Source organism: Rhinolophus sinicus, linkage group LG09, assembly GCF_036562045.2.
Source record: "Rhinolophus sinicus isolate RSC01 linkage group LG09, ASM3656204v1, whole genome shotgun sequence".
Lineage (NCBI taxonomy): Eukaryota > Metazoa > Chordata > Mammalia > Chiroptera > Rhinolophidae > Rhinolophus > Rhinolophus sinicus.
The window spans coordinates 12,743,522-12,770,392 of NC_133758.1; the positions used below are offsets into that span (position 1 = coordinate 12,743,522).

At 43.6% G+C, this 26,871-nt stretch overlaps 1 protein-coding gene across 16 annotated transcripts in view; it reads right to left on the reverse strand.

Moving 5' to 3' along the window:
- Positions 1-26,871, reverse strand: part of ZNF532 (zinc finger protein 532) — a 96,450-nt gene that overhangs the window by 41,269 nt on the left and 28,310 nt on the right. For 14 of the 16 annotated variants that reach the window (XM_074339890.1, XM_019729288.2, XM_074339892.1 and 11 more), the window contains one exon: positions 9,627-11,989. In XM_074339890.1, coding sequence (XP_074195991.1) covers positions 9,627-11,972 — 2,346 coding nt within the window. In that variant the 5' untranslated portion in view covers positions 11,973-11,989. Of the gene's footprint in view, positions 1-9,626; positions 11,990-14,813; positions 14,836-22,756; positions 22,960-26,871 lie in introns of those variants that run through there. The other 2 variants (XM_019729282.2, XM_074339891.1) reach the window with 2 other exon arrangements.

The window sequence follows — 26,871 nt, forward strand, 5'->3', positions numbered from 1 at the left end:
GTGATAGCAACAGTTTTAAACTCGCAGGAGTAGTTCACCTAACTGTACTCTCTAGAGTTTTAGTCTCTGGACCTGTTTTAGATAACACTGTTATCCCTGCTACCGGACACAGTGGTGATGCCAAGGAGTCTATCCTGTTAGCTCCTCTGGGGTCCTTTGCATTCGTGGCCATGACACACGTTCTCTGAATTCGGGGGACGTATTAGAGCAGAGGAGCAGGCTAGGATTTTTGTGCTGTAAGAGAACATGAGTTTCTTTCCTTTTCTCTAATCAAAGGAACTACAATGTATTTTAAAACGAACTCTAGGAGTTGAGGCTATTTACTAGAGGAAAAAGCAATTTAATGTGATGGTACCTGCTTTCTGAAAAGAAAAAAGTATAATAAAACGCACTTAAATGGTTTCATGTGTCTTCTGACATTTTACTTATACCATCCAAAAATGGATGCATGTTTTCAGTATTTAGGTAAGAAACAGCTCCTTTCTATTTTGGGGCAGACTCATTTGCTCAGAGAACTGTTACTTTTTAAAGTAAGATACTACTTTTCAAAAGTCAGGTAACAGAGAAGGCTATAGAAAAACAGCTGAAAAGTACATAATCGCATTCCATACTTGACAACTAGTCACACTGTGCCTTCTCTAGCCAACCCTGGCACTGAAATCCATGGCTGACAAGACACGCAGGCCGCGGAGAAGCGGAACAGGGACACATGAAGGCCCTATTAGGGGTTCAGAGATGTCTGAGTAACATGGAAAACAATTCTCTGTGTTTCAATTAAAACTTAAGGGAGAAAAAAAGCCTGGAAAAGGTACAAGGAAGGGGAAAGGTGAGAAAGGATAGCGATAAGTGAGTAAATACAGCGTATATTTATGCTTACATTTCAAAGAGATCAAAAGCCTGCAATAGCTGAAACGCTGGCTCCAAAGGCCAAAAAGCACTGTCAGCTTCACAGCCCAGATGCCAAGTACATTGTTTCTGCCTCATTAACAGCAGTTTCATAATTTTCTGTCCACGGTATAATCACCAAAAGTAATAATAATAAAGTATACCAGTTTGTTTCCTGGCTTTCATTTTCATACAATTACACGAGAGAACACAGCGGAAGCTTTTCATTTCAGATCTCACTTAAGTGGAAATAACACAAAGCAAGAATTACAGCAGAAATGACTACATATACCTTTGCTCCCAAAGCTAGCTGGTTGTGGTGGTTTTGTCTTCAAATCATTCTGCTAAACTAAAAGCCCCTAATAAGAGATGATAGTTAAATGAACAAATTTTCAGAAAGCTGTATGGTTGACATACATAATCTAGCCAGATGCTAATCACACTGGAGAATATAGGTAAAGTAAGGGCTGACACTGAAACAGAAACTGGGACAGGACTAGTATGACCAAAATTAATAGCAAGCTCTTAGGAGAGCAGGACCAAAAACCAGAAGTCATGAGTCTTCAGATAATGAAGATATGTCCGGCGGGCGAGGGAACTGAGGTGGGTTCCATGGTTTCCAGCAGAAGCTGCCTGAGCAGAGTCTGTCTAGAAATGAGAGCTGGCTGGGAGGCTCAAGATAATTCAATGTACTTGGCAAGTTGTGTTTTTGGGGTGTGTTTTTTAAGGAGCGCGCAGCTCCCAGTGGCCCATGCGGGGATCGAACTGGCAACCTTGGTGTTCTTAGCACCACGCTCTGACCACCTGAGCTAACCGGTCACCCATAGGTATGCTGTGCTAATAATGATGCCCGGAAAGTTCCCGCAACTAAACTGAATCGGTCATCTCTGAAAATGAGGACCACTGAAGGTAAGTCACCTTGAAGCTGAGATGAACGTAACCCAAGAGTCCATTCTCATAGGATTCCTACAGTCCAGCAACTGTAAAATGCTATGCGCCTATATCGTAGGTTGTCAGCATGACCAAGGGGAAAGAATAATGAACGAGCAATAAAGAAATCATGTCCTGAGTCCTGATTCTGCCACTAATTGGGCATTTGGTTCTTCAATTGTAAAACAAAAGGGCTGACCCAAGGACCTATACCGGTCTCTGACTCTATGGCTGATAATAGACTTCTACAGGAAGAAAACTGATTTCACCAATTAGAGGTCACAGTGTGCACACTTCCAATCTGTACTTGGCTAAATGTGGTCATGGTTTGACAGGGAAGTGAAACGACGACATTCCAATACATTGAAATATCAACTATTCAAGCTACAGTTAGTTGTCAGCTCTTAAAAACTTCACGGAGAGGATGAAAGCGTCTCTCGTTCTCTCACCCCTCCACCCACTCCGTTCCTCAATGTGCCCCAAAGTAGGGTTATCGATCAGGCAGGTCAGAATACAAACCCCCCAACCAGGGCAGACTGACTGGTGTCAAAAGTCAAGTGCCCGTGTGTTTCCTTTTTATTGCACCGCTTGGCGTGAGGCGGGAAAAGGAAATGATCCAGCAAGAGGCTCCGCCCTCTCCGCCAGCTGCCTGGTCTTCTGGGGGGTAAACAGAGGCAGGCAGGGCAGTGTAACCTGGGCCTAAGCACAGCCGGGGTCCTGTCCCATAGGACAGCCCACAGTGTGACAGAATTCCACAACTTGGATTCGGGCTCGGGAAATGGAGGGCCAAGAGAGCCTGGAGCTAAACCGTATACCCCAACCCAGCTCCGAGCGGGAACCGGCACCAGAAGGCTTGCCGAGCAAGGGCCAGTTAATAAGTGGCACTCTGACTCTCTCAGGTCGTCGTTACTATCATATAGACTGTCCACAGGACATCTATAAGAGGAGTGGTGACTGGCAAGGCAGAACCCAGCAAATGCCACTAAAACCTCACTTTATCCCATTACAAACTGGCAAAGTTAAAAAAGGCTAACCATGCACGATTGGGGATGGTGCAGGAGATCGGGCACGTACGGCCACAGTTGGTGTTCACAGAAAGAGATCCTTTATTGTGTTCAAACAAGCACCCTTGGAAAACTCAGGAAAGGATCCAATCAAACCATAAACAGGAGTTAAAACATAAACGGGGAGAAAATGAAAGATAAAAAGTAAAGGGAGACAGTAACTGCACTAAACCAAAAAAAGGTTGCTCTCAAGAGAAAGGCTGCGGTCTTCAGCAGCTGGACTCCACAGATGCGAAAGCTGGACTCCACAGCCTCACCTTACTCCTGGCAGCTTGCAGAAGGGCTGAGAGAAAGCGTGTCTGCACTGGGCAGGAGAAATGCCTGCAACTCAGAGAAGAGAGAAGTCCCAGAGAGTGAAATGGGATGCTGTCCTCCCAGGAAACTTGTTCTACAAAGCAACTGAGCATCACAGGCTGAAGCCTCAGACAGAGCCGAACAACGAATGTGATTACGGAATCGCTCCTTGAAGACAGGACGGCTACTTTCACACATTTACACAACAGAGTGAAACTTTCACTCCTAGGAAAATGGACTACATGTGCCTTTCCCCCATTCCTTCCACTTAGCACAACTAAAACTCCTAGGCATTATACATAAAGCAAAAGAAAAAGCCTCTGAAAGGCTGGGAGAAGGCGGCAGGCTAACTAGGGATCTCAGGACCCAAGAATGACACAGTGGTGAGTTCTCTGGGTTTCTTTTTGCCTCACATATACCAGATTTGAAGCTGAAGAAACTGGCCACCCAGAAATGTCAATGGATAGAGACACTTCCCCAAAAAAATTCTCAACAAAAACCTGCTATCTTTAGCCAAAAGACCAGGAAAGAGGAAACCCAGCAAAAGAGAAAACTTTTAGACAATGACTGCTCTACTACTGTGTTTCCCTGAAAATAAGACCTAGCCGGACAATCAGCTCTAATGCATCTTTTGGAGCAAAATTAATATAAAACCCGGTCTTATTTTACTATAATATAAGACTGGGTCTTATATAATATATCATATCATATCATATCATATTATATTATATATATCATATAATATCATATAATAATACCCGGTCTTGTTTTACTATAATGTAAGACCCAGTCTTATATAAGACCGGTTCTAATATTAATTTTTGCTCCAAAAGACACATTAGAGCTGATGATCCAGCTAGGTCTTATTTTCCAGGAAACATCGTACAACCAAACACCACAGAAAAACCTATGGCCCCACTCCCACTACGCCAAGTTTAGGTGAAGTCCAGACCTCTGCCCTCTTGAGGCTGTAATAAGGTGACCCAATAACCCCTGCCAGGATAGTGGCAGATAACCAGTGGAAAAGTGAAACTTTTATCCCTATCAATTGATAATGAGTCCCTCAACCAGCCCAGTGGGTGTTTAAAATAATCCCAAAAGAAATCTCCAGGCCCACATGGTTTTACTGGAGAATTCTACCAAATATTTAAAGAAAAACTAACACTAAATTATACGTTCTCTTCCCAAAAAATAGAAGAGGAGGGTCTACTTCTCAATGTATTATATAAAGCCAATATTAACCTGTCCAAAACCAAGCAAAGACAGTACACAAAATAAACCTATGAGAATACAGATGTAAAACTATAACAAAATATTAACAAATATAATTCATAATATATAAAAAAAAATTATACAGCCTGACCAAGAGGAATTCATTCCAGGGATGGAAGGCTAGTTCAATATCTGAAAATTTAATGTAGCCTACCTTCCCCCAAACCAAACAAACCCTAAATCCAATAAATGAGTTCAACAAAGTCATGGGGTATATGATAAATATACAAAAATTTATTGTATTTCTATATATCAGCAATGAACACGTGAACATTGAAAAATACAATACCATTTATAATAGAAGGAAGGAAGGAAGGAAGGAAGGAAGGAAGGAAGGAAGGAAGGAAGGAAGGAAGGAAGGAAGGACAAGCAGAGGACTTACATGATAAAAACTACAAAATAATAAAAGAAATAAAATCTAAATAAACGGAGAGACATTCTCTGTTCATGGACATCAATTCTCCCCAAATTGACATATAGGTTTAACATAATTCCTATCCAAAACCCCAGCTAGATCTTTGTAGATATAGTCAAGACTATTCTAAAATTTATATGGAAAGGTAAAAGAACTAGAATAGCTAAAAACAATTTTGAGAAAAAAGAATAAAGTTGGAAGAAATCAGTCGACTAGATCTCAAGACTTTTTATAAATTACAGTAGTCAAGATTGTGTAATACTGGTGAAGGGATGAATGTGTAAATCAATGGAACAGAACACAGAACCCAGAAATAGCCACACATAAACATGCCCAACTGATATTTGACAAAGGTGCAAAGGCAAAGCAATGGAGGACACACTTTTGGATAAATGCAGCTGGAGAAAGAGGAGCTGCATGGGCCAAAACAAATAAATAAACCTCAACCTAAGTGTCACACCTTGTACAAAAATTAACCCAGAACGGATCATGGGCTTAAATGTAAAACACAAAACTAAAAAACTTCTAGAAAAGAAAAAAAAAAAAGAAAAGAAAATTTTAAGGATGTGGAACAAAGAATTTTTAGACTTAACACCAAAAACACAAGTTACAAAAGGGAAAACTAATAAAATTGGACTTCATCAAAATTTAAAAAATGTTTGATCTGCCAAAGACCTGGTTAAAAGATGAAAATATAAGCCACAGACTGTGAGAAAATACTTACAACCACATATCTAACGAAAGCTAGTACCTAGAATATATCAAGAACACTTAAAACTCAACAATAAAAACAATCTAATTAGAAAATGAGCAAAAGACATGAAGAAACAGTTCACCAAAAAGGATACACAGATGGCAAATAAACACATGAAAAGATAGTCAACATCATTAGCTACTGGCGAACCGCAAATTAAAACCACAATGAACTATTACTACACACCTATCAGAATGACTAAACCAAAAGCTCACGAGGATGCAGAGAAATTGGATCACTCTTCCACTGCTCGTGGAATATAAAATGGTACAGACACTCTGGAAAAGAACTTCAAAATGTAAATATGCAACTACCATAGGACCCAGCAACTGCAAACCTGGGCATTTATCCCAGGTAAATAAAAACTTATGTTCACACAAAAACCTGTACACAAATGTTTATAACAGCATTATTCATAATTGCCCTAAACTGGACACGCAGACATCCTACAATGACTAAATGGTGAACCATCCTGTGAGCATACAACCATACGATGGAATACTACTCAGCAATAAAAAGGAACAAACTATTGATAGCGTGACACAACCTGGATGAATCTCCAGGGAATTATGCTAACTGAAAAAAGCCAATCCCAAAAGGTTTTAAATGGTTATGGCTCCATTGACATAGCATTTCTGAAATGACAAAATTAGAGAAATGGAGAACTTATTAGTGGTTGCCAGGGTTAATTAAGAAGGGGGTAAGGGGGCTCTAAAAAGGCAATATGAGAGATCCTCGTGGTTAAGGAAATACTCTGTATATTGACAAGAGCCATGTCAATATCCTGGTCATAATAACTGTTGTAGTTTTGTAAGATGTTATCATTGGGGGAAACGGGATAAAGGGTACACAGGATCTCTCTACTATTTCTTACATGACTCTAAAATGATCTCAAAATAAGAAGTTTCATTTAAAAATTTAAATGATTTGAGAAGACCCAGAACATCGGCCACAGAACACGTCAGCATATTCAGGTAAAATTTAAAAATTATATTATAAGTAGACGGTGAGCAGGAGGAAGGAAGAGAGGGACATCCCGGGTACCAGGAAAGGAGGAAGGAGAGAGGACGATTCCTGCTGCCAGTTACGTGCTACATCTTTTTCTCAGCCTGGTAAAGTCCAGAGCTGAGAGGCAAGGAGTGAGGGGTGGTGGCTCTGCTAGTCTCGCTAGCGCCCCAAGGTCACATACATTAACCTTCAGAATCCAGAGGTACCAGGGCCAGTGCAGGAATCCAGTCTGGATGATTCTCAAACTAAGACCTCTGTGCAGACACAGGGAACCCTGCCCTGGGGAACTCTCAGGAAAGTCAGAAAAGAAAACGGGCAGCTGCAGCCACAGGGCTTAAACTGCACTGGGTTCCCATTCTAGAAAGAATGGCCAAGGTGTGAACCATGAAGGGCTGTTAAAATGTGAAGTGCTCCGCTCTTTCTCAGTCACCAATGAGCTACCAAGAAGGTGAAGGTCAAAGGAGAAATGGAAAGTAAGTTTGAAATACATGGATATGTTAGACAACAGGAGAAAGAAGGTGCTCAGGAAAGACTGGTACTGGAGGCGCCAGTAGTTCAACTTCTAAATTTTGTAAGAAGCCATAAGTGTTTTAAGTGCCATTCTCTTAAAGAGAGGAAACAGTTCAGTTCTTTTTCCCAACTGAATTTAAGTTCACAAATTTGAACTGGCCAACGTTCATGGAATGGCAAACTGGGGACAGATGACATGTCTCTCTTCTCTCTTCTGCTCTTCCTGTCTTCAGCACCACCTCCCACGGCCAGTTACCTGATGCCAGGTGACAGCAATGGGCAAGGACCACCCCACCTTCCACTACATCTGAGGCTGCTACAGCAATAGCCATCAGGACCCTACCAACACCCCAGACTGTGGAAGAGACAAGCGTGGGTGAGTTAAACTGAATGTGAAGAAGGCAGCCATTCCACTGACAGCCAGCAGAAGCTGGGATGCTGAGCGAGTGACCAGCTGCCGGCCGGGGTCTGCACGAACGCTCTGGCCGAGTCTGAGAAGAACGGGAAATTGTGGAGGAGATGTTCTGGGCTAGGATTTCTAAGAGAAGGGGAAATGAGGAACAGGAAGAGTATAGCACGGCACACGTTTATGTTGCCAGCCCGGTGATGCCTGGATACACAGGCAGCTGAAGCTCAATGAAGAGGTGAACCGAGTGGATGCTTAGCTAAGAAGCAGAACAGGCGCTGAATGCTTGGCCCTAGAGTTACTTACCGTATATTCATCCGCGACTCATTCCTTAGTATTCCAGGTGAAACCGGTGAGCTGCGCTATACACTTGTCCCAGTGAAACACTAAAAGTCAAGGTGAAGCAACCACATGCACGCACAGGAAGAGACGCTCATCTCCTTCCCTGAGGAAAAGAACCCTACTTGACCAGAGTTTGGCTGTAGAGCCTAAAGGTTAACAGAGAACAAAACCTAGGGGAGTACAGGGAAGAAGGAAGATTCCTACCTTTCTGTCCATGCCGGAGAAGGGAACGCAAAGAGAGCAGACATATCTGAGAGCAGCTCAAGATGCCAGACACTGACCAGCACACACGAGCAGGAGGGGTCCTCTGAAGCAAGGACACACGAAATCCCAGCAGACAGAGCAACAAGGCAACAGAACACACAGAACTAAAGAAATGGGTTTGGGCTTTGTTCCTTTTAAGATGGAATGAACTAGCCTTTCAATGAAGTGGTGACAAGATAAGAGGGTGCCCAGAGAGAGCCCAAGCATTGTTACTGGGGTGCCCTAGAAAAGTGCCATCAATCACTGCCTTCTTGCACTAGTTGGTCACTTCACTCTTTCTGCATGTTTGACTGTCAGAGCCCATGAAACAGTTAACATCCAATGCTGCCAGAATGTTCTCAAAACTCTTTATTGCTTCCATTTCCACTACACTGAAAACCCAGAGGAAAAAAACAATACTGAGGCATTCTTGATCGTCTGTTTCCCAAATTTAAAATCCTACAAAGAACTTATTTAAGTTGTTGCCCTGGGGAACTGACCATGGGACAGTACTAGATGTCTGGACCACAGCATACATCTCCTCATTGACAAGATATTGGAGGCAAATAAAGGAAAGATCAGCTTACCACGGGCTGTTCAAAAGCAGACATTCGAGCCAGAGTATCCTAACCCAAACTAGTGCCCCCTTCCAATTTCATAAGTGTTCTGGTGTGGATAATAATTCATATGGACTCTCCAGCTCGAATTTGTTTCTTTCAACAGGTCCAGTAACTTCCAAATGATGAGTATCATGTATTTGTAAAACGCCTTTGTCTATTAGCCAAAAATTGACCTCGTGGAGAGAAGCCACGATAGAGATGAAGGGCTGACTTGATGCCCATTGTGAAACGTATTTCACCTACATCAACCTACATGTCACTTTTTTTAAAAAGCTACAAAGGCAAAGGTATCCTATTTAAACGGAGATGGGTTTTCCATGTGTAGCTTAAACTCACTGCAGTGAAAAATATTACGGAATATACTAGACCCGCATCTTAAGTAAACAGGCCCAACGTAAAAGCGGGTGCCAATTAGGTGTGCTTAACTATGAAAGACAGTAATTATAAAAAACAACAGAAAGTTTTTAAACGTCAAAATTGTCACCAATAACTGGGGAATACTGGTGATGCAGCCAGACTTGAACACTTAATTCAATGGGATGATACTAGATTAGCCAGATCTCAGACATCCTACACCTATTCCCACAGTCCAACAATTTAAGAACTCCTTCACTTAAGAACTTAAGGTGCCATAACTCAATTAGTACATAGCTTCTGGCTAAAAGAATCAGCTTCCCTGAAAAATTTTTTAAATAAGATTCACATTGCTCTATGAAAATAATCCTCTCTCATGTACGTGCACGCACACACACACTCACACACACACACTCACACACACACCCCCATTTAACTGAACTCCCACCCCTAAAATCAAGGGCATCATATAGAGCGCTCATGTCTATAGATTCATCACCGAAACACCAAAATGTAAATGATACTCTACTTGTCCACTCGTATCTGCGGCCTGCTGGAAATGTGTAGCCAGCGACGTCTCATCCTGGAAAACTTCATTGCACTCCAAGCATTTCAGACTATGCCTGCAGAGCTTGGATGGGTCTTCATCCAGAGGCATAGCTGGAATGATGGGTGTGCTGGAAGGGGCGGATATGACGGTCCCGGTGATGCCAGACTGAATCTTTGTGACAGTGTGTGTGCCGGCCCCCACAGAGCTCGGGAGAGCGGAAGGTGCAGCAGAAGTATTGCTTGACGGAGAAACAATCATTTGATCTGCTGGGACTGGCTTTAGAATCAGGTGGGAGCACTGCATGACGACTCCCTTCTCCTTGTGCCCGCGGGCGTGGGAGAGCAGACTGCACTTGTTGTAGAAAACAAGGTTCTTTGTACAGTGGTTACACGTGACCTCGATGCGCACGCTGCGTCGGTCGTAGTGTTGAGTCAGGCTCTTCTCAAGAGCAAAGGAGTCGCCACACTCCAAGCACTTGTACCCGCGGGTGGGCAACGTGATGCCCGCGTTAGCAGGAGGACTGAGGTTGGGGATGTAAACTGGAACTGGGTTGACGCTACTCAGCACCTTGTTGAAAGCTTCCACCACAGAGCTCTGCAAGGAAGACACCACCTGCACCCGAGACACCTTTTTGGGTGGTTGTGAGGCTGCTGCATTGATTATTGCCTGCTTTATTTGCTGCTGAGGTTTGGTTAGCACTTGGCGGAGCTCAGAGGTGGCTTGGGCGCCCTGAGGCAGAAGGTTAAGGTTGGCGAGGTGCACAGTCTTTGGCACGAGTTTGGCATTCGCCAGGCTGGATGCCGGCACCACAACGGTTTGCTGCTGGATGGCGTTGGCAGCTTTAATGATGGCGCTGCTGGCGCTCTGTACAGAGGCAGCAGAGATGACCGTGGCTTTCACCGTCGTGTTGTTAGCGAGCTTCAGATTAATGACTTGAGACCCCGCCGTCTTCACGGCGGACACTGGGAGGAAGGCAGTGGCCACAGGCTTGATAGTGACCTGTTTGGGGGTCAGCTCTGCAGGGGCCACTGCGTTGGTGACGACCGCCGACTGCAGAGGCGCTCTGGGGGGAGAGGAAAGGACGGCAGCTGAAGTGGAAGATGACAGAAGCGACGTCACAGATGCCATCACAGGCCCTGTCTGCTCCAGAGGCTTTTTTCCAGAGTCAAGATCGACTTCTGGCAATACCCTTGTCACTGTTCTCTTTATTTCCCCAGATGACGTCTTAATGGTTTTTATGCGGACTTTGGGAATTGCTGGTGTCGATCCTGCAGGGGATGACGGCGACCCCTTGCTGCTGTTTTCACTTGAAATGCTCCTGGGGCTATCTGGCTGCTTTAGGGACGCTTTTTTCGTCCCATCAATGAGACTCTGGGATTCAGGAGACTTTTCAATGGCTCTAGGACTATCGTTTACTTCTTTTGGTAAAGGAGAGGATGCCCGTGAATTGCTCACTGGCTCTTTACAGGAGTCTGAAGCAGCCTTTTTAGCACTAAGCGCTGCGATTGCAGCTATGCACGAAGAAAGCTTGGAGGATGGCTTTGACCTTGACGGTGCCACGCCACCAAGGGTGGCGTCATTCTTCTCAGAGCTCAGCTTCACGTCATAGACCCTGTTTTCAAGCACCTTTTCAGAGTTTTCCTTCAACTTATCCTCCACTTTTCTGACTTTGAAAGGTTCATAAACGCTCAGATTTATAGAATTGGTTTCTGTTTCTCTCTTAACAACTTTGTTTTTATCTATATTGCCTGACGTAGAGATTCCAGTTTTGCTTAAGTTTTCCCCTCCAAGTGCCTTTAGTTTATCATAGTCCTGCTGGGGAACCGACCCCGTCAACACATTTGACCTAAAACTTGAACGCACGTCCTCTTTATCAGGGGGGTCATCCACCTCTATCTTCTCATCGTCATCAAATTCTTCAGCACTTGAGATAGGGCTAAACTGGCTGAAAGTTGAGTCTTTTAAAGTCACCTCTGAGGTAGGCACATCTCCTTTCAAGGACTTCGATCCATCTTTACTGTAACTGTCAAGAGAGGCCCCCGCGAGAAACCCATTGTGTAAGCCATTGCCCGTGGGGGTGTGGCCATCTTTCTCTGCGCCCTCGGAGGAATCGATGTTCCGAACGTTCTTCACAATCACACTGACGCCCACGTCAGAAGAGGAGGGTGTGTGGGAGTCATCGTCGACGTGAGTGTTCTGCTTGATGTGGCCTTCCTGCTCATCGTGTCCAGATTCAATAGCTGCTTTCGGGTCCACCATATCTGGGATGTCAAACGCTGCCAGGAGGTCGTCGAAGTCTGGGGTCTTCATATCCCCCATGGTCATGAATTTGATCAGATGTTCTGTTAGACAAACAGAAAATAATTCCATCAGCAACTGGCATTTTGTAACAATGGGATAAATATCCCTATAGATTCCCAAGAAAGGGCAAGCTGGTAACGGCACAATTAATGTACCTACGAAATCCTGATTCAAAGTGAACAAACACCCTGACAACATGGGTAAAGCCTGGATACTTGTAGCTTCAAAGTATTTCCTCCAAAACGCTGTATAGCATTAGCAGTGTGGCAGCTCTTGAAGAATGAACTTGATTGAAAGTGTTCTAGCACGGAAAGCAGGTTTTGATGTAACAACTAGAAATGTGTCGTTTATCACTAGATTCATCACACTGTTTACACAAAAAGCTACCTTCAACATTTGGACTTGATGGCAAAAGTATCACTATTATAGTCACCATCAGATTTGCATGGGATATCAAATTAAAAGAAATACATTACAATCAAAAAACCAATTTCAGAGACGGCCTGATAGCTCAGTTGGTTAGAGCACGCACTCTGAACAATAGGGCTGCCGGTTCGATTCCCACATGTGCCAGTAAGCTGTGCCCTCCACAACTAGACTGAAGACAACAAGCTGCTGCTGAGCTTCCGCAGGGGCGGCCAGATGGCTCAGTTGGTTAGAGCACGAGCTCTCAACAACAAGGTTCCCGGTTCAATTCCCACATGGGATGGTGGCCTGCGCCCCCTGCATCTAAAGATTGAAAATGGCGACTGGACTTGGAGCTGAGCTGCGCCCTCCACAACGAGACTTAAGGACAACGACTTGGAGCTGATGGGCCCTGGAGAAACGCACTGTTCCCCAATAGTCCCCAGTAAAATTTATTTTTTAAAAATCCAACTATAGCTATCAATTCACCCACAGAAGAAATAAGTATCCCGCCCACCACAGGATATTTACTGCTAATAAAGTTCCACCTGGGATTTTAAAAAATCCCTAAGGAGCTGATTCCAGTTTTTATTTAATCCTAATTTTCTGTATTATATTAAGGGAAACAACACTCTCCTGGCAGAAAAGTATAGTATCCCTTCCTTCTCCTTCCCTAGTTCAGCGGTTAACACACAGCTGTTACCACTCATCCAACACAGCTGTACAAGTGGCTGTGGCAGCTGAGAAAGGCCCTTCCACAGAACTACTCGCATGTGTAACCAGCATGGGCCAGGGACTGACACAGCCCAGGAGAAGGAAGGCCCCCACTTCTGCCCCTGAGCTCGATGTGGGTTGATAACATTCTAGGAAGACGTGTTCCCATTCATGTCGACAAAGCCCTGGGTGGTAGGAGGATGGAGCGTTTCAGGAAAATGGACAGTCATTACCAGTAAAGATGAAGGATATAGAAATACATGAAATGCTGGGGGTCTTTAAAAGGCGCCCTTCACCGCACCTGCAGAGAACAAGTGATTGTAGGGTCCCGATAAAACTTCTACTGTAGGAGAGATCTTTCTCCTCCCTCAACCCCCAGAGCCCTCAACCTCATGATTCTATTATTTTCTGGTTATGTCCTATAGTATGTGCGCACTTGTCTCTTCTTACCTACTGACTGAAGCCGGGTAATGAATGTCCCACTCATCTTTACACCACACATGCCAGAAAACTAATACACTACGTGTTGGCGGCCAGAGCACTGGATTTATAACAGAAGCACAGGCCTAGACCCAGCTCGGTCACTCACTAGCTCTGAGGCCCTAAGGAAGTGAGGGCATTTCTGGGCCTGTTCCCTCCGTCTGCAGTGGAGGGAGGCAAGCGGCTAGGAAGACAAGGGAAGAAGGAAGAGGGAGAATGAAAAATAGGAAAGGGAAGAACAGGAAACAATCAATGTCAGAAGGGAAGAGGGCTGCAGCTGATTTTAGGCAACTCCCAATGGAAAAATTAGTCTGATTTGTTGGTACATATTCCTAGACTCTTTCTCTTCAATATCTTCCATGTTGTTCCTCCTTTAAACTGGCTTTAGATCACTAAGTTGTCTTCCACATTTTACTGAAGTATTCAATAATTTGTTTTCTTGTACAATCTGTAAAAGATCCTGCACCCCTAATAAAAGAAATGATACAAAGGTCAAGGTTGAACTTCTACTCAGGCGACAACATACATATCTGTGAAAACTCAAATAAACCACAAATCCATCATCAGCTGCTAAGATACCCTTAGCATAGTCACTCACTCTGGGACACGTCCAAACATGTCTAAGAATGTGGTTGGGAAAAACTACTGTTGAAGATGAAATAAACACTCATGGTTCAATAAGAGCTGGAGAATAAATCACCTTCCATTCACATATGTCTCAGTTAATACAGATCTAAAGAAGTCCCACGTACTTTTCTCTAGATGGTTTGCGTCACCTAGAGAAAACTTTCACGGCCACTGTTCTCTCAGATGGGTGGATGCAGGACCAGACAGGGAATAATGTATCCCCAGCATCAAACTACAGCCAAGACAAAAGGTACAGAGGAAACAAGACAGCAACACTTCTAAGCTCATACTGATGGGAAAATATCTATGAGAAGTCATACCCAGTGCAAAAGTTTGTGATGATGATTTTCTTTCTAAAATGAAATTGAACATTTAAACTGCAAAATATGCGGAATGAAAAGTCCAACTGTCCGATAATACATCTACTTAAGAGTCCACTCACTTAATGCCTGAACGTGGTCAACCACTTTTACTTGTAAGAATCATATTGCAGCTATAAATCGAACACTCAAAATAAAACCACCATTAGCAAAGCATCCTTCTGGTCTATCTTTTCAAACCATGTTGATCCAAGTTTATAATGACTGTTTTTATAAGAACTCAAGACATAGAAACATTAGCCACCCCCCAAACCCCTACCAGAGCTGAAGGTGGTTTTTTAATGCCACCATTTATCCTAAGCTTGGACCCAGGCTCTGGAAGTCGCAGCGGTAGCTGGGCTACTCCTAAGTCCCTCCATGCTTTGTTTACAGCTACACAGGATTCACATCATTTGCTCTCTCCTTATGATTTGGGTGAGCAAACAGAACGTAAGAGACAGTTCAAATGTTCAGGTAGGCCCAGGATGCAACCACAAGAAATGATAGAAGGTCGCCACGTGAAACAAAACTTGTTGAGTGGTTGGCAGTTCATACCAGCAGTGCAACTGGCAGGTAATCTTTGCCTTTCTTGCTTTTAAATTATTTTTTTATTTTTCAATTACAGTTGACATACGATATTAGTTTCAGGTGTACACCATAGGGATTAGACATTTATATAACTTGCGAGGTGATCACCCTGATAAATCTAGTCCCCATCTGACACCATACATAATTATTATAAAATTACTGAATAGATTCCTTATGCTGTACTTTACATCCCCATGACTATTTTGTAACTACCAGTTTGTACATCTTAATCCTTTCCCCTTTTCACCCATCCCCCCAAACCCTTTCCCACCTGGTAACCCTCAAAATGCTGTCTGCATCTATGGGCTTATTTCTGTTTTGTTTGTTCATTTATCCAATCTAGAGAGATTCCACACATAAGGTGAAATCATACATTTGTCTTTCTCTGTCTGACTTACTCCACTCAGCACAATACCCTCTAGGTCCATCCATATTGTTGCAGATGTAAGATTTCATTCTTTTTTATGGCTGAATAATAATCCATTGTATTATGTACCACTCTTCCTTCTCCATTCATCTACTGACGGACACCCAGGCTGCCTCCGCAGCTTGGCCATTGCAAATAACGCCGCAATGAATATACGGATGCACATGTCCCTTCGAAGCAGTGTTTTGAGCTTCTTTGGATAAATTCCCAAAAATGAGATTACTGGGTCCTTCTTTGTCTTGTGTTACAGCCTTTGTTTTCAATTCTATTTTGTCTGGTATTAAGTATTGCTAACGCATCATTTTTTTTTCCATTTCCATTTTCATTAAATATCTTTTTCCATCCTTTTACTTTCAGTCTGTGTCTTTCGATCTGAAGTGAGTTTCTTGTAGGCAGCATATGTAAGGGTCTTATTTTCTTATCCATTCAGCCACCCTGTGTCTTTTGATTGGAGCATTTAACCTATTTACATTTAAAGTAATTGTTGACAGATATGTAGTTGTTACCTAATACATGATTCCTATTATCACCTCCTATTTACACACAGCAGGGACCCCCGACTTATCAATGCAGGTACGCGCCCCCCACCCCAGCAGCAGCAGCAGCACTAGCACATCGTTCAGTCACTGGTAGTGCGATGCTGCCCACAATGCCTGTATCTCCTCCTTTCTGCCCAAGTCAAGTCGAGTTAAGGTTTGGAAAACCCCAGGGAGGAACCACCAAGCCCGCAACCCCCTAAGACATCCCCCACGCAGAAGCAACTCTTTCTCTGTAGTAATCTAGCCACACACCCTGCTCTCGCATTCTCTATGTCACCTAACGATTATGCTTTCTCCTGAGGGAAGCGTGAACCCAGGGTGAAACGACGGGACATTTCGAAGAGGTTCAGAGTGAATTAGCAGTGGTTTTAAAAAACTACGAGTCAGCGCTCCTACGTCACCTGATGGAATCCGGACTCTACGTTGAAAGTGCACCATGGCATAAAAGCCTGAGTGCAGGTGGCCCAGTGACAGCACGTCGCATTTTCTGAAACCCAAGCTCACTGTGCGGGTAGAGTCACCTCTCCGGCGTTGTGTAACTAATGTCATAAACACCGCTCTCTGTAACTTCACACTTCTTTTTTGGTTTATAGAAATGGTTTTCATACCCACAATCACACTGTCCTATTACTCATTACCTTCCCACATTCTGCGACGCAAGAGTACATTTTCCACTTGGGAGGAAAAAAAAAATATTTAACTCCCACTTCCTTCCTCAGTTATATCAAGTACAGACAGAAATGATTATATTTGAAAGTTTTCTTCGTTTTTCACCCCAATTCCTAAGTACTACTCTTTTTAAAATAGATTCTTTTGCTTCAAAACATTACAAAAATAAATCTCAGTCTTCTCTCTTAGAACATAACAAAAAGATCTCAAAATTTCAGCTTGCCTTAATAGCTTGATTTTCAAAGAGAATTAGCTTTAGTTATCGTAACTATGTCTTTCATTTCATTTATACTCTGTAAAATATATCTTCTTTCAAAGGCACGAACAGACTTTTTAATTTAAAGATAAACCCCATTTGAATAACCTATAATTCACTAATAGCATTTGTGTTTAATGTAGAATGTTCTTTCACCCAAACACATTGAAAATATGGGGGTGGGAGGGGTGGGAGGAGAGAAATGCTAGGCCTGTTTATGGAAAAGGAAATTGAAAGAACTCAAGTGTGTCACATGATCACTTTATTCCCTCCTATGACACAGACAAATCATTTCCTTTCCTACCAAAGCCTCTTAAAATTACAGACAGCTATTTCATCTTTGTTGGCAAGAGTCAAAAGTTATCAAGTCAAAAGAAAAACTTCACAAAACCCTATTCACCCCGCAATCATACTTCTTATGCTTTGCAACAACAACAAAAACTGTTCTTCAAGGAGCCGTTTCCAATTTCCAACTAGAGAGTGACGGCACAAAAGGCTCAGACGTTACTTACCCATGAACGTGAACTTAACCATGGAGGCCAACTTCAAATAGTCCCCAGAGAGACAAGCATAAACCCAGCCACGGTTCTGCCTCCAGAGTGAGTATGCAAAGGCCAATCTGAGCAGTGAAAACACACCAGGTTCCCCATTTAAATGGAGAAACTAACATTTTCTTTAATGAAAATCAATAAACTAAATCATAATAATCCTAAAGAAAAACAAATCAAAGTCTATTGACCACTTTGGCAGTATTATACAAACTTTCCATAAAACAACGGTCATAATACAAGCTCTATTATTCTCCCTTGGGACTACATTTCTCATTATTTCCTAGCACTACCTGGCCACTGAAGCCCTTTTTAAAGAAATAATTCAACAGATTAATGGGTCTTATTCATGTTTCTATCCTTATCTTTCCTTCAAATATAAAATATTCTTCTAGCATGTTAATATTTTGCAATGTTGCACACTTATTTTGTTCCTCACAGAAAATGAATCTAGCACCCCCAGTTTTTAAATGTCTTCACAGAAATAAACAGGGATTGCTTTCTCTTGGCCTTCTACATTCAAACTCTTGTTTTTCCCATTACACTGGTATGCAGACCTTTGCTCTTCATCACCAAACCCTTTTTCATCTTTAGCATTTTCAGGGCTCTCCATCATTACATCTCTTCAACTACAAAAAGAAAGGAGGGGAGGGGAGGGGTGAAGAGGAGAGGGGGAAAGGGAAAGAGGAAAGGGGAACGGAAAGAAATCACATCTCTTTCCCCAACTGACCTTTTGCATCTGTCCCACTTCAATCTGAATTACTGATTGGGGAAGGACATTTTCTCACTTCAGTTCCACTCCAAATACTGAGCAGGTTCAAGTACGCAGACCTGCCTCATGCGTCTTCACTTTTCCTGAACCAGCTGGGAACAGATGTCAGTTACAAGGCTTTTTTTTTTTTTAAATCTGATCAGCAACTGGAGAAGATGTGACAAACCTCTGCCTCAGCACTTCTCTCTAGGAAAGTGGGGCGGGGGGGGAGGGGGCGAGGTACAAGGAGGCGTCTGGGCCCCCAAAATGGCAGACACTTAGGTTTCAAAATAATAAATAATAATACAAACACACACATATACATCATATACATATATGAGTGTCTGTATAGTTTAAAGGACAAATAAGCAATCAGAAATGGAGCTACGGAAGGAATCTAAGAATTGCATGCCATTTGAAGGCCCCATACAAGCCTCAAAATGCCAAAGAAAGTGCTCATTTTATCTTTTGTCCTCCACACTAATTAGACCCTGAGTGAATCTTGACAATAAGCCAGAGCAGCTTGTAGGTCTAGAAGTTCCTTTCCAGCCACAGGGAAGAATCTTGACACACAGCACTCCCGACAGCCAGTTGAGAGGCCTAGCTGGCCCCCTCCCACCTTCCAGCACAGGGGGGGGGGGGGGGACCTGGATTCCACTCACTGCCAGCTGAGGACAGAAGCACTTCATTTGCTCAACAGCCAACCCCAGGAAAAAACACAGTGTGTGAAAAGGCAGTTCGTACATAGGGTGAAATGAACAGAATGTACAATTTGTTAATTCTGTATGCGTTCACAGAAATTAGTCAACACAACTGCTACCATCCAGAATAGACACTTACTCAATTCTGAGAGTATCTACTATCTACATACAGATCAAGGTAGTGTACTTTCTTCTTCAGTTAATACCTAATATTCCTGATTTAAATGTAAGTGACGAGAAAGTTCAAACTGTTTCTGGAAATACAAACAGTCACTTACTCAGGGCACAACCTTGGGCAACAATGAAACCAGCCCCAGCCCTTCCCTGAGGTTATTCTTCACTCTTGCCTCAAGGCCATATAAACAGGTACCCCCACCACCACCCTCCTCCACCCATCATTCTCCCCGGCCCTTCAGAAGCCAAGGGAACATGCCACCACGTAAGCAAACGGTCCCTACACAGCTCGGCCTTTTCAGTACAATCAGCAATTCTTGGCTGACTTCTCACCTCACCCCCACCCCAGCTCCAAGCACTCATAGGTCCAAACAGAAGCTCAGCCATAAAGAGCTCCTTCGCTTTCTCCACTCAAGTTCTGCAGCTGCCAAGGAAACCTCCAGAGAAAGCTGAGCCAGTCTCTGCTCCACGTCCCCAGGGTGGGGGTGAGGGTGGGGGTCCTCAGTGTCACTTGCCACAATCCTCTTTTCCTGATTAACTCCAGCCCTGACAAGAGACAAAGGCTATTTCTAATCTTTTCCTCTTACCTACTTCCACGCCTCTGCCTTTTTCTCTCTGCAGTTGACCTCTAGATGACAGGCGTCAGGCAAGACCTCTCCCCACGCCCTTCCTTCCTACAGATCTTGCCTGATCCTGCACAACTGGCCTTTCTTTCCAAGCTGATCTCCTCCGTGAGCTCGTTTCCCTTCTCCTGAGATTTTGGTCACTCCGATCACCACTATCTGAAACTGAGGGTCCTTACGACTGATTAAATCACTTTTAAACCCTAACTCTAGAAATCATATCCTTCTCTCTATGTATCCCCCTCAGAGACCTAACCTTTCCCCTGGATGACCAGCGACCCCCGGCAGCAGAAGACACTCGCCTGGACCTGACTAATGGTCACCTGGCCCGGACCTCGGGCAGCTAAAGATAACATCTTGACCTAAGTTATGTTTCAGCTCCTGAGTCCAAGGTGGAATGACCCCCTGGCTACTTTCAGATGAGACCATCCAGACGGATGCCAGAGAAAAAGCTCAGAACTGTCCTCAACACCTGAAGAAATGATTCATTAGCCTTACCTCACTTCCGACCAATCAGCAACCAGCACAACTCCAGACCCCTAGCCCAGTGTCTGTGACTTTGCCCTATAGAATCTGTAACCTACACGCCAGGGGGAGGGCGCAGGCTTCTGAGCATTAGCTTCCCCTTCTCCTGGATGACGCCATTCATAATGAAAAGGCCAGTATTTCTCCAGTGCAGTTCTCGGGTTTAGTGTTTGGCCCTGCTCGCGCCAGGTGGACGAACTCTTTCTAGAACATCCCAACTGGTCTAGAGAGACCTCCCCAACCTGTACCTCGGTGCTGTTTCAGCGGCATGCTGCCTTCAGTCAAGTCCTCGAGCCCGTGTCTCTCCCGGCCCTTGCCTGTCCCCTTTGCAATCCACTCTCCAAACCACCCTGTAAGAAGGAATTTGGGGAGGTGATGGAACTGTTCTTATCACACTGTGGGGGTGGAAGCAACCAGAAATGAGGGAAGGCCCCAAAAGGAACACCAACTGTAACAAAGAACCTTGCGATACTACAAGTGAGTGACATAACCATGCGGAAGTGGGCAGAGAAGAACAGAACCACCCAAAGCGACTTTGGAAAACAAAACGTTTACTGTACACTGTAAGGGAACAAATAACGTTTGTGATCTAGTTAGCAGTAGACCAATGACAGTTCTTTAGTTTTGATAAGTGTTTTATAATGATGTCAGGAGGTTAGGGAAAATTGGGTAAAGGGAACATGGAAACTCTCTGTATTATATCTGCCAACTTTTCTATGAGTTAAAATTATTTCAAACTAAAAAGTTAAGTGCAGATGCTTGCTTCCATTTAATAGTGTTTAGCGACTACACGAAATAAAGCGCGTGTCACAGGATACTCCCATCCCTCCCAACCTTCGTTCTCTTCTGTCTATACTGTTACCGCTGACCTTTGTCTCTGCCAGTGTTCTTTCAGCAGAATTCATTTTCCGGTCGCCCTTTCCTCTCGTGGACCCCACAGCACTGCCAAGAGCAGACTTCTCCCCGGCTCACTGGCTCTTCCCCCTCTCCCCTTGTGGGTCCCTTTAGACTCTGACATCGACCTTTGTTCCAAGGCAACCTTTGCAACTCCCTGGTCACAACAATCACATAGATTCATAGAACTCACATATTTCTACGTTCAGCCCTAATTCTTCCTTAAGAGTCACCTTTCCAATTGCCGGTTATAGATTCCACTTGGCTCTCCCAACTGGCTGTCACACTTACCCTAAAAACTCTATGTTCCCACCCAACTTGTTCCTCCTCTGAGTCCTAGCTGTGTGACATCAGTGACACTCAACTTTCTCGAGGGAAGTATTAAAAACCTGCAGGCAGCATGTCACACACTGTGCAACAGACACTAGTTCTGCAGGACTTACTAGGCTTTTCACAAACACCAGACATAAATACAGTAAATGCTGGATTTTTCTACATTGAGCAGCTTGCTTTCAGGCAGGATAGCCTCTATTATGCAAGGAATATTATAAATCTCCGACAAGAGGGATCCAATAGTTCCCAAATTTTGATCTAACCACAGGTCATTTTTTCCTGAGCCACGAATACAAACACCAAAATGATTTCCCCAAAGGCTATACCAATTTTTGTTGTCGCCATTCTAAATTAGTTACTTTAACTGCATCCTGTCTCCTGCCTTTATAAATATTTATTAGCTAACATCTAAGGTGGCAAGAGGATGACTTCTTACATACAAATTTCTGTGTCATTGATTATTAGGAAGTTTACACTGTTTCCCATAGAGCTTGCTTGCTAGTTGTAAAAGAAACATTTACCCAGTGAATGATGAATGAATGAATGCAGAGGGAGATGACGAATCTCCTATTTCTGCAGATCTATGAAATAACTTACTGACCTACACTCTTGTCACTTAACTAATAAGCAAGAGCACACAAAACCCATCCATCCAGTTCCCCAAAATAAATGGACAGATCCGGGTGAAGAGAGAGAGCTTTTAATGTCCCAGCTACGCAAACACAGACAATAGGTGGCGGGCACAGCACCCCTTCCTGCAGTTTCAGTGTCAACACTGCCTTTGCTCCCGGGCTTCCTTGTGTTGGAAAATTTTCCACCTAGAAGATGAGGATCACAGCATATACCCAACCCAGATACAGGGAAAGAGGACTGACACTTAGTTAAAGGGAGACATGTCATAATCAGACTCACCACACAAAAAGCACAGGCAGCTTAAAATGCAAACAAGGAGCAGCCAGTGGTCAGATCATCTCAAGGAAGGTTCCAATTGTTTTCATCCCACAACCAGACCGAAGACCTACCACTCCAGCCAGGAGACCTACCCAGCCACGCGGTGGGGACCATGCTCGGAAGAATAGTTTGTGATCATAAACTTCCTTGTCACCGAGTATCTGCATTTGAGCAAGGGAAGGAAAGAAGCTGAATAGCACTCTCAGGTGTGTGTGTGGGGGGAGGGTGGGGGAGCTGGTCTTACCTTGTCCATCACAGAACCCGTGGGCTGAGGAGTGAGCCTTGGTCGCCATCAGTCAGAGGCACAGATGACCCCCCAGGTTAGAACCAGAGAGGCGGGCGGAAGAGCTGCTCAGACCAGAGGCATCATGGCACCATCCTCACCTGAGCTCGCCTGACCTCTGCAGCCCCCCAACGACAACGGAATGACGCGTTTGCACAGACACAGCATTCACAGCGTGTAGCACTTTCCACAAGCGGCAGCAGCCGCCTTGGCTGAAAGTCAGATCTGAGAGGACTCCAGCGTCCCCGTGCCCTGCCGGAGACAAAGCTCTCTCCTAGTTGGGGGGACGGTCAGAGAAGGGGAGACCGCAAAGCCGTGCCTCCCAAATCCTCAGAACCCTTGCAAGTCAGTTTTCCCCAAGGGAGCTCCGAGAATGGTATCAAACTCTAAGTTTTGAGTCCTAGCGTTAATTAAAAAATCAATCAGTAATTAACGTGATATGGGAAGCAATACATATATAACAACATATGCCTCTACCTGTTTTGAGACAGCGTAGAGGAGTGCTCAGTTCAGCTTATGGTTGACTCACGTTAACAGCAAGAAAGTGGTCCTCAGATATAGGGTTTCCCACAAAAGACAAATACAGGGGTGACAGTACATCCTGAAGGTGTCTATTGTATATTGTTCTAGTTGCTTACACTTCAATTAATCTCCTTCACTTAACCATCTCACTGCCCTTGGCACTCTGTCCAATCTAAGCTACACCTTAAACTGGGAATAATAAATGCAAATCTCTAGTTCCCTGATTTCAGTTCATCTGCTTCTTTTGCCTTGATGAATCCAAATGCTCAAAATTTAGTAAGTTTTTAACTATCTCCCTAAGGTTCAAAAAATCTGTAAACTTCTTGGAAACTGTAATAAAAGATACAAATCACAGACCAAAGGTGTCATAGACCCAAATTCAATCTAACTTTCTAGCGGGATTCCTATGTAGCGCCCATACTCGGAAGTCAAACCACATAAAGCAGCAGCTTAATTCCCCATCCGAGGCAGAACAATTCTGTATTCATCTAGTCTCTAAAAACCTGACAGCTCTAAAAACCAAATCTGGGCAGTCTTGTAGAAAGAGCAGACAGGAACAAGGAGAAGCTGAGGCATGTGATGTGAGAAGGTGAACGCAGGACGGGTGTGGAGACCCGAGCTAAGGTTTTCATTTCGAGCACAGCTGTCCACTAAAAGGCACCAGGGCTCCTGGAGAAATGGCTGGTTCTGGGATTGGGCAGGAAAAGCCCAAAATGAGCCTGGAGCACCGTGCGATGCCAGAAAAGAAGAAAGTGCTGCAAAACGCAAAACACTGACGGGGTTAAGTCAAAGGGACGGAAGGGTCAAGTGAAAGAGCTCTCAACAGCCACAGCTGGTGCAACAGAGCAGCAAATAAAGCAGCAGCACTGGATTATAATCCAAAGTACAGAATATGTATCCACACGTGCATATTGATATCAACGACTGAAATGATTGACTACGTGGGGAAGAGCAGGCCTGTCTGCACAGGATTCCAAGCAGCTTATGTAAGAGCCCCGCCCTTATGGAAGCGACCAGTAACTCCCACTCCTTGGCGACTTCCTCCCAAAGAGGACAGTACGGAAAGGGAGAGAGAAGAGTGACTACAGGAGAGAAGCCTGACAAACACGACAGCAACCAGGTGACCAAGGCCAACATCACCCGAGGTAAGTCCTGTGGATGGTATGTTCCCTTGATGCGACGTTAGAACAGCAGGTGATCCCAGAAACAGCTTACCCCAGCCTAACCAGGAGAAAAACATCCGACAAATCACAACTGAGGGACATTCAGGGACAAAATACCTGACCAGTATTCCTCAAAACTGACAAGGTCGTAAAAAACAAAAGGACGTCTAAGAAACTGTCCCAGCCAAGAGAAGCCTCGGGAAACATGGACTAAACATGACGATACCCTGGGTGGCATCCTGGGACAGAAAAAGGCCATTAGGTGAAAACTGAGGACATCTAAGTAAAACCATGGACTTAAGTTTTTTAAAAAGTAAGACAGGTAATGAATAGCTAAGAGAGTGGAAGAGTATTAAAATGCAAAGAGGGGAGTTGCCATGAGCAGATGGGTACTACAATCTCTTTACTTCCAAAGAATGTTGGCAAATGGCACTATAAACAGGAAATAATTCCTAAAATGTTTAAATAACAACGCTGTATATGTGGAGATTCATTCTCCATTTTATCCTCTTCTCATTAAGCTGCCTTAAGGTCAGCCACTGACTAAAGCAAACGACTTAGCAACTTTTAAACCAAAGTTTCCTAGAAACAGAATTTCCAAAAGTTTGCGTTCTCCATGCCTTCTGGAGTCCCAACATGACTGCCAACGTCTTCAGCAACCACAGCCAGCCCCAGCCTGTGGCCAGAGATGATACAAGATTATGTGGTTTCTCTTTCTGCCCAACAGTAAGCAACAGGACAACTGCATTGCTGATTGTTTAGTATGTAAAACAACAGCCCCTAAAAAATAGGTCCATCCTAAAGATTTGGTTGTATGGGTCACATGGAAGAAAATGAATCGCTGATCCCTCTCACCATCCTTCAGGCACCTTCTAACAAGGCCAGTCCTTCCTTCCACGATAGCAGTGTACCTGGGTTTTGCCATTCCAAAAATTAGCAGCCATACTGGAAACTATTGTTTCCCTGTATAATTTCCCAATCATACGAGTATTCTAAAATCCACATAACATCACAAAGCCAATGTAATCAATGGCCCACACAGAGGAAAACAGAGCAAGATATACATTTAACTTTTTTAAAGTGTGGTAAAATACACATATAAAACTTACCATGTTAACTATACACATTTAATTTTTATATGAAGAGTATACAAAATAACAAAAGCAATAATGCTACCTAGTATTACTAAGTGAAGACATGCTAAGGAATAAAAAACAATTAGTTGAGCTGTTCCCAAACGTAGGCTGAAAATTTATTTAAAATCTCTAACGGGCAATTTGTAAATACACATATTATGCAAGATGTAGACTTCAGACTTCTGAATGAATATATATACACCCACACGTCATAACAACAGTGACTTGCTTCAGAGAGGTTCAAATCAAATTTTGTTTTTTCCTAAAATATCTAACTAAGGTGCCTGGAGAATATTTACAACCAGATATCCCACAATCATTTCAAACACCTTCAGCTGAAGCCGCCATCTATTCCTATAAGAATGGACTCCCCTCTTTCTATCCTGTGATTCTCTCATCCCTCAAAGTAACTTCCACCTGCAGCTCTTCTTTTACTAAGTCCTGTCCGTTTTCCTTGGCAATGTATTTTATGTCTATCCTCTTTTAACTCCTGTCAGGCCTTTAGTTTTGGACCATGTCATCTTACACCTACACAGATATTATACCCTGTTCTCCGCTCCTCCATCCTCTCATTCAGAATTCCCACATTAACCTTTCCAAAACTCCATTTTAATCGTATCTATCACTCTCTCCATTAAAAATCCTCGAATCACCTTTCAAATTAAGTCCAAGTTCTTTGGCCTGACCCCAACTGGAATGCAGCCACTGTGTTTCTGCAGCCCCACAAGTACTGTTCGCAGATGCACGTTTTCTTCTTGGGCCATCCCATTTCCTGACCTTGAATCACACACACACACACACACACACACACCACACCACCTCCACTGCCCCCTCTATCAGCCAAGTATGAAGAACCCATTCCCTCAGGTTTCTCTGAAGGAAGTCGGGTGAAAAGGGGACAGGGACTAAGAAGTACAAATTGCCAGTTACATCAAGTCATGGAGATGTAAAGTACAGCCCAGGGAAAACAGTCAATCATATTGTGATAACGATGTGTGGTGTCAGATGGGGACACTAGACTTAGCTGGGTGGTCATTTCGTAAATTATATAAATGTCTAATCACTATGTTGTACACCTGTAGTACAACACTGTATGTCAACTATATTGGAAAATCAATGTAAAAAACAAAGTGAATTAACAACAAAAAAACAGTGAAGTAGTTTTGAGGTAACAATGGTCTGATTGAAGGAAAAGACATTCTTGGGTTATTTCCAGGGTGATGGTACTGGTTCCTTATTACACCTCATTTCAAAA